The 12,502-nt window shown below is 30.6% G+C and overlaps 1 protein-coding gene across 1 annotated transcript; it reads right to left on the bottom strand.

Moving 5' to 3' along the window:
• Positions 1–935: 935 nt before the first annotated feature.
• LOC126688588 (uncharacterized) lies at positions 936–2,278 on the bottom strand. Its single transcript, XM_050383344.1, has one exon. It carries the CDS (start codon positions 1,747–1,749, stop codon positions 1,333–1,335), a length of 417 nt encoding a protein of 138 aa, XP_050239301.1. The 5' UTR covers positions 1,750–2,278; the 3' UTR covers positions 936–1,332.
• Between the last annotated feature and the right edge of the window lie 10,224 nt (positions 2,279–12,502).

The following is a 12,502-nucleotide window of genomic DNA, read 5'->3' as shown; positions in this document are numbered from 1 at the left end:
ACCGATACAAGTAGTCCTTTTACTCATTACCGCTTCTGAAGTGCTATATAAGAAAAACTTCAAATTTCTTCTGAAGAAGAAAAAAAAATGAAATAAAATTTCACCACGTAGAAACTAAAAACAAGGGCGTTATATAATTATTACATAGTAAGTTTTTAAAATTTTCTACGTAACTTGTAAGTGTAAAACTATATAAACAACAGCTGATGTCTGCAAATAATAAATTCCACAACGATGCTCTCAGTCAGACATCTTGAAATAATATACAAGCAAATTTATGACCACAGCTTTACTACAGCTCTAATATAATTAGATTAACTATTCTGATGTGATTAACTATAAGTGGTAAAGAAAAAAAAAATGACAAGTTCATCTAAAAGTAATAAACAACCAGCCTCATATAGTCATGTCATGTCAGAGTTGCGAAGAAGTTGTGGTTTTAGTATAGAACCTCCACTCATAATACAAGTGATAACATCCCATACAAACAAGACCTTCAACTACCTTACTCACCATTCTCACATGCACACGCAGCACACCTACTCTACACATACAAGCATTGCATACACAACACACGTACGTCATTACTAGAGTATGAACTATGAACTGATGTACTATAGTGACATGCACGACACATGCGAACGCATGAGATCATTGGCTCATACTTACCTACATAAATTTTACTAAATGATATTTACAAACATAATATAAATTTTACTATATAATATTTACAAAGACAATAAAAAAAAAAAAAAAATTATCCCCAAGTCTTCAAGCTCTATACAATATATATGCTATCATAATCATGCATGCAAACAAATTTACATACTCAAATCAAATACATGCATAAAGAAACACAAGAACCAACAAAACAAGGTCACCCATGCCATGCCATGCATCCCAAACAATCAAAAGGATTTTTCCATCAACAACAACAACAGCAACAGCAACAAAGCATTAAAAGGATTTCCATCACGAGGATTTCCGTTCCAAAATTACACAATACAATTTGCAATAAATACACAGAAGCTAAAGAGATAGACAGAGAAATACACGTCGGACTACAACATTCCAACATTCCCGGAAACAGAACATTCTAGAAAGAGAGGGAGAGTCAAAGAAGAAAGAAGAAGAGGTGTCAGAAACCTTAATGCTTTCGAAATTTGATATTGTGTTTATGTTTTCATACGAAACTCACCATCATTCGTTCGTCACCACCTCGAATCGACTCGAACATACCGTAAATTTCGAGAGACTTTAAAAATACTTCTTTTTTGTTTTCCTTATCTGACGTGGCTTGTAACTAATGAGAGAATGCCACGTCAGACTGTTTCACATCTGTATCCACCGAGCGAGCTGCGTAGGGTTGACAATATCAGGGATGTGGGTCCCTTCGGTCTTCAATATGTTCGCCACCTCACCATAACTCTGGTGCCCCTTCTTCTTCACGCTCGGCTCGGCTTCCCTCTTCGACTCATTCCCCACTGGAACCGCCTCGGCTCGAGCCGGATCGAACTTCTGACCCAACAGCGTACCCCTCGTCAAGAACTCATAAGCCATGTACCCAGCTAGAAGCCGATTCGAAGATTTCAGCCCGCTCGGCTTGGAAGCTTGAGCCGGATCTGGAGCTGGAGCCGGAGCCGGAGCCGGAGCCGTTGAAGCCAACGGTTTTAAAGAATATAAAGCTTCTCTTTCTTTACGTTTTCTTGAGGCCCCAGGTGTCAAAATCCGACGAGAATGATAACTCATCGTAGCCTTTCAACCATGCCACGTCACCACCAACTGTTTCCTAATGGGAGTGGGGGGTAAAAGCGTCAATACGTGGGTTTTGATATTTGTTTTTGTTTTTTGGAAAGTGTCTGTCTAATCAGTTTTATCGAGAAGTGAGAAAAAGTAGGAAAAAAAACAGGGGAAAGACTAAAAAGACTCGCTGGATGGGTTCGGTTTTGAGTGAAATAAAAAATAAAAAACCGTGGGGTTAAAATGGGCAAAATGACAAAACATGAAAAACATTTTAACAAAATAATAAAAACACAGAAAAGAGAAAGTGGGTTGGGTTGGGTTGGGAGGTTAAAATCGGATGGGACTGAAAGAGAAGGGAAGAGAGGCGGTGGGATCTACGGTGACGCCAACGCAGGCGGCGGTTAGAGGCGGAGAGAGTGTGCGTGAAGGGGTCTGATTGAAGAGAGAAGAGGGAAGAGGAGAGAAATGGATTGAAAGAGAGAGAGAGAAAGAGAGAGGAGAGAGAGAGGATTGGAGGAATATATAGAGGTGGGGGCAAGAGACTGAAGGAACGGCGTGGTTCATACAATATTTAAGTGCCCGGTTGTTTTGCACATCCCCCTTTTGTTCCCAATATTATCTGAAATGCCATCACCTTATGACAAAAGTACCCTCATGGTTTTTGGGGACTATTTTCCTTTTTAATAATTCAAGAGGTGAGATTTTTATCATAAAAACATCCCAACTAATCGAATTACAAAGTTTTTGGTTGACTACAATTTTCTTTTAATTCTATTTATAAATAGTAAAATATAACAAAATCTCAAAATATTTTCACATGCTAAGTTATTAATTCACCGTAAATCAAAATAAAATAAAAGAGTAAAATATAGTTTTTTTTTTATATACAAGATATAATTTTACTATAAACTAATTTAAGTGTATATGTGTGTAAAGTCATCTCTTTAAAACTTGAACATCAGCCCTTACCCCTCACTCCCCACAAACACTTATATTTATGGAGTGACCATCGTACCAAAGGTGTGCGGTGGTGAATAAAATATAGTTAACACAACTGAGATTTAGACTAATAGCAATCATATCAAATATTTTTCAAAACTGACCAATTTAGTCCCCTAATCCAACTTGGACCCTAAACAATTACACATTTTTTTCCTCTCTCTAGTAGTGATTAGGGACCAAGTTAATCAGTTTTGAAAAATTTTAGACCTAACTGGCATTAGCCCAAACCTAAAAAATGAATTGTATTTTTCCCTAAAATAAAATACTCAGATCCATCATAACTCAAATCAATAGTGTTATGAAAATGTTATGGGATTTTGCATGTATAGACTTTCTTTTCTTTTCTTTTCTTTTTCTTTTTTATAAAAGGTTATAAAAGGAGAACTACAATTTAAAATACAAGGTTCTTTAATATTCCCAAAAAATTACTTGCAATTCACATTCCTTGAGAAAATGTGACATTTTCTTGTTAATAAAAGATTTGAACATAACGTGACATATAAATTCTTAGCATGTGTGAAGTAGGATTCACTCCATTTCAAAAGTATTTATTTTATAGTTTAGCTTAAATATAAAGATTTATTTCGTGGTGTTAATTTATGTCTTTTACCCTTCCCCACCCCCCCCCCCCCCCACCCCCAAAAAAAAAAAACTTATGTCTTTTAAATTTTTAAATAACATTCTATCATATATACGATTAAATAGAAGAATAATATCTTAATAATGAAATGAAAACAATCCTCGTCATATGTGACACTCAACCTATTGACAGATAATTAAAGGAAATGAAACTTTCGCTTATATTTAATGCTCGTTAATATAATAATTAATAGCAATAATGTCTCTCTCAAAAAAGAATTGCAATAATGTGTTAGGTAATATCTCATAATTTCCTCTAAAAAAAAAAAAAGGAATCATAACCTTTGTTACTAGAGTTAGGAAGCCCATATACAATTTGTCTCAATGAAGCACTCAACTTACTCAAGTCTTGAATTGGGTTTACTTGTTCGAGGTCTTTTACTTATTTATTTTATAATTCATAAAAATAATCGTAGTTATTAAACCATACTAGACATTAAGCGGTATAAATTATGTGGGGCCAGAGGATTTGTAGTCCCGACCCACTTTTTATTAGGGCCCAAGGCCCGCACCAAGGAGAGTAGTTGCCGAGGACAAGTATTGAAAGACCAAATAGTCTAGAGATGCAGCCGAGGATGACCCTGTCCTCGGCATCCCAAGGCTTAAAAGAAAAAAACGACACGTCATCAAAGGCAGCTTCCAAAGCGCTCCTAGAAGGAAAGGTGAGTAGAATGGAACTCGCACGGGGGTACAGTGTGGGAGTGGTTCAAGGAAAAGATGTCACCTCCGCATTGAATGCGCCAACAAACGTCTTAGCCACATTGATGGGAAAAGACGCATGAATAGTGTGGCTTCGGTTATTGCAACTAACAGAAAGTGGGGGGAGGCGGCTGATGGGATAGGCACTCGAGTAATTATCTACCTGACCGACAGATGGAAGGTCAGGATCAACTGAGAAGAACTATATAATGTAAGGATTCATGCGCCAAAAGGGGGGCCGAAGAAATGGTACCCAAAAAGTGAAAGAAATAACAAGAACATTAAGCTCAATGGACAAAGTCCATGGGCAAACTTGGTTCACCTCTGAGCGTCCACTATGAGCACCATGACTAACCACTGTTCGGTGACCAAGACCTAGTTTTTCAGCCCACGCACTACAAATTTTATTGTCTGGGCCTTAAACGTTCGAACCCAATAAACCAATTGGGGTCGTTACCAATTGAGTCCTTACAAATTAGATTCCAAAAAAAAGTGATATGAATTGAGTTTACTTGTTTAATTGTTGGGTCAATTTCTTTTCTTTTTTTTTTCCTTTTGTTTTTGATGAACCATCGTTGGGACATTGATTTAACCATTAGATCATTAATTTATATATATATATATATATATATATATTAATCAATACATAAAAAAGATGAAGATAAACTAAAAAATATATTTGAAGATGGTATTAATTCAAACATAAATATGCATGTATACCAGACAATGAAAGTAATAAATATTATTATTAAGATCATTTATTCATATATAAAGTTTAATGTGTTTCCATATACAAATATAACAAATGACTAAAAATAGGACCCTTAAATTGCTTTCTAACTATTTATTTCAACTGTTTCTCAAAAAAAAAAAAAAAAAAAACTATTTATTTCAACTTTTAAAAGTAAAAGACTTAAAAGACCATAAATAAGTGAGTTCTAATTAACTCAGTTAGTAAAATTTTTATTGCCTTTTAAGAGATCTGTGATTTGAATCCTACCTACACAAAAAATAAATTAGTATTTTGGTCAAATGATAAAGATAAATTATCATGAAATAAATGTCATATATTGAAATACTATCATGTCTATAAAAAAAATAAAAAAAAATAAAAAAAAAGCATAAATGTGCAAAATTGAATGAAAGAAAAGTTATTTGATCAAAATAACTTCTTCTTTTTTTCTTTTTTTGAGAAAGTGATCAAAATAACTTAATATTAAAAAATCAAACGATTCAAATAAAACTGTACGGTTTCGTATTTCTAAAAAAGTTTTGATTTTCACTATTCAATCGATTTTTTCGTAAGAAAATTATTTCTTTCCTATCGATGGAATTTTGTTTGGTTCATTGATTTGAAGGCTCAACCAATGATTTAGTATCGGATAATATATATATATATATAATTTTTTTTTCTTTTTTTTCTTTTTCTTTTTCTTTTTTTGTTATTGCTATTTCTAATATATTTCCATCTAGTCCATTGTTACTGTCCTTATATTGGCTATTTAAATGAGTTTAGGCAGTTTTATATTATTTGAACTATTCCTATTTTTCTAGAATTTTTTTTTTCTAGGATTACTACTTTTAAATAATATTTCTTTGAGATTTATTTTTTCATTTGTTGGATTCTAGAACATTGTGAATTCAATATATTTTTTATGTGTTTGTTAGTATATAAAAAAAATGGATCAAAATAAAACTATCTCTTAACTTGCTCTATTTAGTTTGGCGTGAACTAGAGTTATTTTCGGTTAAAATTTTATGGAAAACAACTTCATTTCACACAAAGCTAAATAAGGAAAACAATTTTATCTCACATGAAGTTAAATAAAGAAAATTAAAATATATTTTTCAAGCTCATTATAAAGTCGTTATAAAACATAGAAAAATGAGATAATTTTCTAGAAAATAATTTTTGAAAAATGTTAATGTCAAAACAAACAAAAGGAGGCTATTTTCAAAGATTCAAAAACTCTAATAAAAAGTTATCTACCAAAATTATCTATAAATTTAAATACAGTTTCATTATTAATTTTTATATTATTTTAATAATCTACCACGTTATGCTCACATTATGTGACTCAATACAAGTATTATAAATTGTACGACAAATTACACCATGTGACTCAATCATGTACATCAAATTTATTCACATAGTTTATAAGCAAAACTCCATCACTAAAGTTTTAAAAAAGATAAATCACCTACTCCAATTAAAACTAATTATCAAAAGTTTCAAGAAATTTAAAAGGAATTTCATTGTTTATTTTAAATTATTTAATAATCTGTTGTAATAATTGGTTTTTGATAAAAATTTGGTATTACATGATTTACATTAATTATGAAATTTGAAGAAATTTAACCAAAATGACTTTCATTATTTATTTTCATAATAATCTATATGATAATTTTTTGTTTTAATTAAATACAAATTGGATTAATATATACACTCAACTGATGTAATACTAATATTGAAAAGCCAAAATATAATTTCAACTTTTTTTTAGAGAGTTTCAATCTATAGCGTCCGCTCTTGATAATAGCTCTTATCATCAGACTAAGACACTAATAAGTTTTTAGTATAGGTGGGAAATAAACATTAGACTTCTTATTCAACCATCAGAGACTTTAATAATTGAATTAACTGGAACCCACAAAATATAATTTCAACTTATTTTGAATCTCTTTCTTTTCAACACAAATAGGCCCGAATTTTGTAATGAACATATTATTTGACATGAAGCCAACTGTTAACAAGTCGATCTTAATTGGTATGCCAATGTATATTGATATTAAGTGTGTCTTTCATCTATCTAAAAATAAGTGTCAAGTAATTCAATTAGTAAAACACTTTTAATCTCATTCAGAATATTTGAAACATTCTAGAGTTAAAGAGGAAAAAGGAAGTTGATATTTATATCCTTAGGCTTGATGGGCCTATGATGGGCCAAAAGAATGCCAACAGAAATTTACATTTTGTATTTTTTTAAAAAAAATTTTACATGGAATTGGGCCTATTTGGTGAATTTATTTTTATTGGCCTTATTTAGTTAAAAATTAGTTATATTGAAATATAGTTGCAGTTAGTAAAAAATAAGATTTAAAAAAAAAAATTCTATTTAAACCAAATAAATAAAATACTTCTATTAAAAAAAAGTAAAATAAGCTTACCCAAAAAAAAAAAAAAAAAAAAACTAAACAAGCAAAGTAAACATTCTTAAAAAAAAAAAATTAAAAGTGACGTGTACTTTCAGTTACAATGTCTTTTTTTTTAAGTTTAGGGATGGGTATAGGAAATTACAGTCATGCCCTATCTTTTATGTGTTTCCCAAAATGGACGCGAAAGGACTGAGACTTTTTTTTTTTGGGTGAGAAAAGGACTAGGACATAGTCACATAGCACTGTAGCAGTTTTTATATATATTATTTTTTGAGGAATATGGCAGAGTTTATATACGCCCTCCAATCGGAAGAGATTTGGAACTGTTTCAATTTCAATGACAAGAAGACTTTATAAATTTATATTCCCTTAGATGGAAGACTAGCAATATTTTTCATAACTAGTTTTTATTTTTTTTTGTGATCAGATTAACATTGCTTTCTCTCAAGATACTATTAACATTCCAGTTATTCTACTTTCACAATTTTTATCACAAGCATAATTATAATTTTAGATGGAATTTTTTCCCCTATAATTTACAGTTGACCACGTTAATATTATGGCACAAAAATTATGTTCACAAACTTACTCCTAAAATTACTTATAATATACACCAATCACAATAAATCTTGTTAACAATTATGAAAAAAATTTGTAAAATTTTTTTAGATGTCCTAGCTTATTGTAAATGGAAACGGGGCTTCAGTAATCATTTTTCATTATTCCCAATTTAAAAAAAAAAAAAAAAAAAGGAGAAAAAAGTATTTTTCATTGTTGGGGGTTCCTATCTTTGCCGCATCAGCTCATTGGAGGAATAAAGGTACAGTGACCTTCTCTTATGAACTGTGATTCACTCAAGTTCTTTTAGATACCTTGAAAAATACAACAAAATATTAGAAATTACACCCAAGTTCTTTTAGATACCTTGAAAAATACAACAGAATATTAGAAATTATAGGTAGAGAGGGTGCTTGCCAGCATTCAGGTACTATATATCTCTAAGAGACTTACATTTACAAATGGATAAGGCTTCTCTCTAAATTAGTTTAGCAAAAAAAAAAAAAAAAAAAAAAAAAAATCTTTAAATTCCTCCCATAATTTTATTATTGGATATGAATTTTGAAAATTTAACCATTTAATTATATATTCCTTTTATTTTTAACATGTATGTCAAATTTTGTTCAACTTAGATGTTTATTATTCAATCAATAAACTTATTTTTTATGCATAATTTATAATAGAAAAACTTAAAATTTAAACATTTAATTGATGATATAGTTATTAATTTTTTATCTTCATAAAAGATATAATAAAAAAATGAAATCCAATGTTTAGATTTTCAAAATTCATATTCAATAATATATATATATATATATATATGAAGAATTTGAAAAGTTTCTCTCCAAACTAGTTCGGAGATAAATCTTTTTCTTTACTTGAGTAATGCTACAGGTATAAAGTATTTTACAACATTTTTACAAACTATTAAAGTGATAAATTCTTACTGGTTTTCACTTGGGCTCACTACAAACATAATTTGCTAGTTTTTAGGCCCTTGAACACACAATGTTTCACCTAATTTCATTGCCAAGTCAATACTTAAATTAATTACGTAGATCTTAGGTTAAACATAAATCAATCATATCATGTAGCAAAAAAGTAAATAAGACACATATATGATGACCCAAAAAAGCCAATGAAACAATCCAGTTTTAAGGTAAAAAATCTAGGGAAAACTATTCCAAGAAGAACAATCCACTATATCAAATAGAAATTTACAATCAAGAGTATTTAATTTGTAGTAAACTTAACTTTGATTATCAAACCTAGCTCTAAAACCCTCAGACTTCTTTGGTGTGAATTTGCTCCAACATGAACCTCCAATTTATACCTTTGATCTTTAGTAGACTTGATATTTGAAGCTTGTGCTGCAACTTTATTCCACCGGTACTTGTAGTATGTGAATGAACTCCGATAGATGCTTGAAAGGGTAGATGGCACAAAACTCTCTCAAATCTCAAAAGAGTAGCTCTCCAAGACTTGGAAAACGTGATTTAGGGTTTTCCTTATATACCAAGTAAGTTTGAACTGAAACCTTGAACATTTAATGGGCTAATGGGCTTTAATTCAAATCTGCAGATCGCGGTTCGATCGGTTGAGCTCTTCAAATTTTCAATACTTGAACCTGTAGTTTGTATGCTCTTGAATTTTGACTTGCAGCACTTTGAGCAATGTCTAAAACACTTCATGGACACTAAGATCTATTTCTAGATAAGCTTATGTACCCGGTTTGCCAGCACACAAATCATTTAGAACCTAAACATTTATACTTAAATATTTAGAACCTAACATAAATTTTTTTTCTTACCAATAAGGCAATAACCACTCACTACTATAGCACTAGCAATGGGGGATGTAAAAAAAAAAAATACCTATTTTACATTCTCAAATACTACTTTATCTATTTTACCAACCTATCAAACAATACACTCAACATCTCAGTTTTTATTTTTACATACAACCCAATAAAATAATATAAACTTCCCTATCAACTCATTTTCTCTCTTTTCTCTCATCTATCTCTTTCATCTTTTTTGTACTTTCATGTACTTTATATTTTCTTTTATGTTTAGCAACCATGAATAGTAGGTTGTATATATACAACCTTAATATTCATGGTTGCTAAAAATTTTAAGCAACCCACACCTGGATGGAGCTCAATTTGAGCGGGTGGCTTGCTAAAATAGCGACTTGGGGGTTTTTGCACCCCCCAATGCTAATGCTCAGTTTGTAAAAAAATTGTGAAAAAATGTGTCTTTAGCATTTTCCTTACAAATTTACATAAACTCCAACCAATTCTTTTACTAATCATTTTTTCCTTAATAATTAATACTTATTATTAGCTAGAGAAAAGAAAAGAAAAGAACAAAGCAAATTACAACATGAGGGACTAATACCATCTCTCTCTTGAAATTCCAGGCAAAACTCAGGGATAAAGGAGGCAAAGGAATTCAAAATAGTTATACTATTATAGTCTTAGTAATAAATTTACAATAGACCAATGAGGAGTAGTATTAGAGTTTTGGAGTGGTTGGACCATGTTTAGAGCACTTCTTCATAGATTACATGCTTGATACCTACTTCTATTGCTTTTTCAACTGCTAGGTTAGTAGCCTTGGCTTCCACCATTAGCTAGATCTTCTATAGTCTTTGTACACACAAATGACTTCTCCTTATGGTTCCTAAATATTGCTGGAATGCAAGCTGTTTCCTCGTCCCTGAATCAAAGTTTACTTTCACAAAAGGGGGGATAGGGAGATCCCATGAATTGCACTATAGGCCTCCTCACCTGCAAAATCCCAAGACATTAGTGATCACAATACATTTTAATAATTTAACTAATTAAGCACATAGGATACCACTTCCCATTCCGACTGCCTCAGGATATGATTTCTTGTTATCCATATTATGTCATAACATACTGTAGACACCTCATTTTGCAACCTACATTTAATCTTAGCTAGAGGTAAAATGGTCATTTTACATCTCAGGGGTAAAATTGTAATTTTCAGTAATAGATTTCTAAATTCTTCACATAAAAAAATATCTAGAAGTCTTAATGCTCAAAAAGATATGTAATAGGCTCCAATTGGACCACTCGATTGAAAGTTATAGCCAAATCAAATTTCAACAAACATCGTGCATCCTCATGATCAATTCTAATCACATGTGATTATGAACAATTCATTTTAGTTTGTAACATGAGTAATTAATTTAAATAAATAATAAAAATAATATCATAATGCTATTGGATTAAGTTCATCAAAATTATCATGAGAATGCACACGTTTACTTTCTACTTGATGTAATATTTTTAACTATTCAATAAAGTTGTGTTCTTTTTAATAATATGGTTTTCTTATTTTTCATTAAATAAAATAAGTAGCGATTTCATTGTAAAACCCTTGATTTAGGAGGGAAAACATAAAGAGAAGCATTAACGTTACTCTAACTATTGACATGAGTTTAGCCCAACCAAAGTTGATAGGCTGGTGCGATCTCTCATAATACTGAGTATTTTTTGATATAGCTAAAATTAAGTCTTATAACTCAATTGATTGGCATTACTGGTATTTCCAACTGAAACATCCACGGTTCGAATCCTCCAACCCCTACTAACAATGTAAAATAAAATAAATAAATAAAAAAAGAGGAGCATTTTCGATATAGTTAATTTGAATGTGCTATGTTCATGTCAAATTGTTTGCTTTTTATATTTTCTCCAAGTTATGGATTTTTCTCTCATCTTTCTAATCATCAATTTATCATTTTTTCTATTCTCAAAATTAATTTTTGTTTTTGGTTCTCAAAGTTGATCTTTTATATTTATATTTTTTGAGTTTCGAATTAGGCACCACATAGGATATGACAACATAATTTTATACAAATAAGAGAATTTAGGGAAGCGCTTTAGAGTTAAGAGAAATTGCTACAAAATTTATAACACCTTAATATATAGATGATTAACTTGAAATTTATTAAGAAACAATTATTGGGTTTTTCATTTTATTTATATTTTGTTAACATTAAATAGGCGTAAGTTCTATTTTCCACATATTAATTTATTCTTGAATCATTTTATAATTCTCATTATAAACTTGTGAAATTCTTTTGTTCATAATTTGGCTCTCCCAAATATGAAATTCTGGTCCTTGCGTGCAAATACTATATGGCTAACTGATGTACACATACCAAAAAAAAAAAAATCTGATGTACAAAAATTTATCTACATTAAACGTTTTTGAAGAAAAGTGTTTAGTAACTTGTACATCGATCAAAGGATACTGCAATAACCAATGACTAATAGCGTCTTTTTTTCTTTTTCTTTTTTTAACCTTTTATGCAATCTGAATATAAATATTTGACTCCAGAATTGACAAACCAATACAGAAAACCTAAGAGCCTGTTTGGTTAGTTGGAAAAAGTGGTGTTTTTGTTTTCATTTTCAATTTTCAGTGGAACCTACCACAAAAAGCTTGTTTGGTTTAAGAATTCGTTCTAAGTTTTCATTTTCAGTGTCCTAAAAGTAAAAGCTAGATTTAAATACAAAAAAGAAAAACACTTTTTCAGCATTTTCATTTTCATAGAAAGCAAATATAGTGGCAATTTTGTAAATATTGTGCAAATGCAAAGGACCCCACCTCTTATTACGTCCTCTAAAGCCCTTTTTTCTATATTTAATTTAGGATATATCATAATTTGG

This window comes from Quercus robur, chromosome 6 (genome assembly GCF_932294415.1).
Source record: "Quercus robur chromosome 6, dhQueRobu3.1, whole genome shotgun sequence".
NCBI lineage: Eukaryota > Viridiplantae > Streptophyta > Magnoliopsida > Fagales > Fagaceae > Quercus > Quercus robur.
Note: the sequence above shows the minus strand (reverse complement) of the source record. Positions and strands in the feature narration are given on the sequence as shown.

What these genes read in the sequence shown, in the direction of transcription:
- LOC126688588 (XM_050383344.1), bottom strand. Translation starts at nt 1,749, where the DNA reads ATGAGTTATCATTCTCGTCGGATTTTGACACCTGGGGCCTCAAGAAAA.